Source organism: Vipera berus, assembly GCF_964194415.1.
Source record: "Vipera berus genome assembly, chromosome: 5".
In the NCBI taxonomy this organism is placed as follows: Eukaryota; Metazoa; Chordata; class Lepidosauria; order Squamata; family Viperidae; genus Vipera; species Vipera berus.
In genome coordinates this window covers 67,079,908-67,082,407 of record NC_138207.1, presented here as the reverse complement: position 1 = coordinate 67,082,407, position 2,500 = coordinate 67,079,908, and the positions used below count along the sequence as shown (strand labels likewise).

The following is a 2,500-nucleotide window of genomic DNA, read 5'->3' as shown; positions in this document are numbered from 1 at the left end:
CTTGCATGCAAATGTATGCCTGTACACAGCGTCATGATATTCATGGTTATATGTGACTCAGAATTCTGCTTGGAATACTGTACATCTGTCAGATGAAAGACATAGAATTCTACATATTATAAAGGGACAATGTACTAATTATTATTTTAGGCAGAACAATATTCTTCCGTTCCTCAGTTTTTATCATTGTCTTTCTAGTGCCAGTCTAGCTTTGCAATTATATCTGCAGAACTTCAAATTCTTTTGAGGTTGTAAGGTTGATACTGTAGTATAAATTGAAATGAAACATTTGGAGGTGTAATTCCTAGCATAGAAATGTAGGGTTATTGTAAATCATAAAGCCTTTGAAAGCTTGCATCAAAGCCCCCATCACCTGTCAGTTATATCTGCATGAAATCAATTGAGGTTGGCCATCTATCTTTTCTGATCACCTTCCGTCAGACCTTTCATGAAGTCAGACAGTCATAGCGATTAGCCGGAAAGTTGAAGAAGCAACAACAGCTCTGATCTATTACGTGAGCACTGACTGCTACCTTTTTTTGTTCCTTAATTGGGAACAGTAACACTTTATCTTTTATATTTCGCCAGAAAGTCATTTTGTGAGGCTACACAAGGCCCTCATCTGTCCCAACCCTCTTGGCTTCTGCCTGACACACTAGTATGGGACCAGGCAAAGACATGACAAATTGTCCCGAAAGTCAGTGCTGACAGCTTCTGATGATTAATGGTCTGATTATGAAGTGGTTTTACACATATAGAATTTACATCACAGAGAGTTAGAAATTTTGCCATGTCACAGACGCCAAGGCATTTTGAAGAGCTTTACTATTTGCAAAGAAAAAGGAGGGTGAAATCCCAGCAAAAGCCATGTCATGTAAAATCAATACATCGGATCAATGCTTTATTAACAAGAAAATGTCTTACTTCACATTCCTATGTGGACCTTTGTCTCCGGGATGCATGATGGAATGTCAAATCATATTGCAGTCTTCAACTTTCTGCTATGTTATTGAGTGCTTATTGTGGGAGCCTCCATCCATTGATTATGAGATGTACTATTGTATGTTTACACAAAAAACAAAAGCAATTATGAGCCAATTATTAAAAGAAACCCCAAATATCAGGGTGCATTAATGCACTAGCAAATTGTACACATTTTTTTTCCTTTTTTGCCATTGCTTTTGCTCAACAAACCTGCTGAGCTGTTTGGTGTTAATCATCAAATTACATGCTGACTAATGAGTGATGGTCTAAATTGTACGCTGAGTAATGAATAGATGGAGGCAGTTCTTATTAGTCCCATTGATTTATGTAATGCCATGCACCATGCAGTTACTCTGTTAAAAACGATATCTACATCAGGAAGTAATATACTCTAATATGTATTTTCATCTTAACTTGAGTCGTTGGGCCTCCAGGCTCAGTTTTTGTTTGAGTCAGGCAGAGCTATAATAAAGCCCTATGACTCCTTACAAAGCTTGTTAAACACAATGTGTGCAGTCTAACTGAGTCAGATTCATGATTCATGCACTGTACACAGCAGCATGTGCTGCTGATTTATGACCAAGCACAGTTCATAGTCAAAATTACAATTTGAGGGATAAAAAGATTAATTACTATTTGTGGCCTGCAATTTTGTGAGGCTAGTGGTTTGCAGCTGTAGAATGATAGTGCTCTACATCAGTCTGTAGTCAGCCATTCACAGATTATTAAAGCTTTGCAAGATTAAGTGCTCCTCCTGCCTGGTTTGTGCTCAGGCAATATGCTAGACAAAAAAGGACCACAGGGATAAATCTGAAGCAAGCAATAGCTGGACATATGTCATAATTGCCAGTTTCCCATAAATTCACAGACAGTATAGAAAATGGAGCATGATGCAGACATCATATCATTACTCTGGTGATTGCTATATATGGCTTCAAGACCTGCAACTTTTGTTACTGTGCCAACCGTTTTATTATTATTATTTTTGCAATATGCTTTTTTTTTGCAATTCCACCATTACACGTACCCTTCTAATTATGTACACAAAGAATATTCTCCATGAGTGAAAACAAGAAGAGTCGGGAAGATGAGTCCCAAGAAATCTGGTTTTTTTTTAAAAAAATGCAAGGATTTAGTCAGCCTGTTCTTTGCATATGTTTACTAATAACTACAGACTGACACATTGTTCTGTACGCTTTTTCAGCCCTTAATGAACCAACAATAGATTATGGATTCCAGAGATTGCAGAAAGTCATTCCACGGCATCCAGGTGATCCAGAACGGTTACCAAAGGTTAGTCACTTCATGTTTACAAGTTTCAGTGAATTTATTCTCATCACATATATGATCAGGCATAGCAAAATCGAGAGTTGCAGTAAATAAAATGTAGGAAAATGGCATATTGCCCTCCTGGATATATCTATACCTTCTAACCGAACAACCTCATTCGTGCCTGTTACAGACATTTAGTAACGGTATACATAATGTCTGCTGAGTGGTTTTATTAAAAGAAGAA

The 2,500-nt window shown here is 37.4% G+C and overlaps 1 protein-coding gene across 5 annotated transcripts in view; it reads left to right on the top strand.

Moving 5' to 3' along the window:
• Positions 1-2,500, top strand: part of EBF3 (EBF transcription factor 3) — a 195,939-nt gene that overhangs the window by 171,337 nt on the left and 22,102 nt on the right. For all 5 annotated transcript variants that reach the window (XM_081328871.1, XM_081328868.1, XM_081328870.1 and 2 more), the window contains exon 11: positions 2,189-2,277. In XM_081328871.1, coding sequence (XP_081184997.1) covers positions 2,189-2,277 — 89 coding nt within the window. The remainder of the gene's footprint in view (positions 1-2,188; positions 2,278-2,500) is intronic.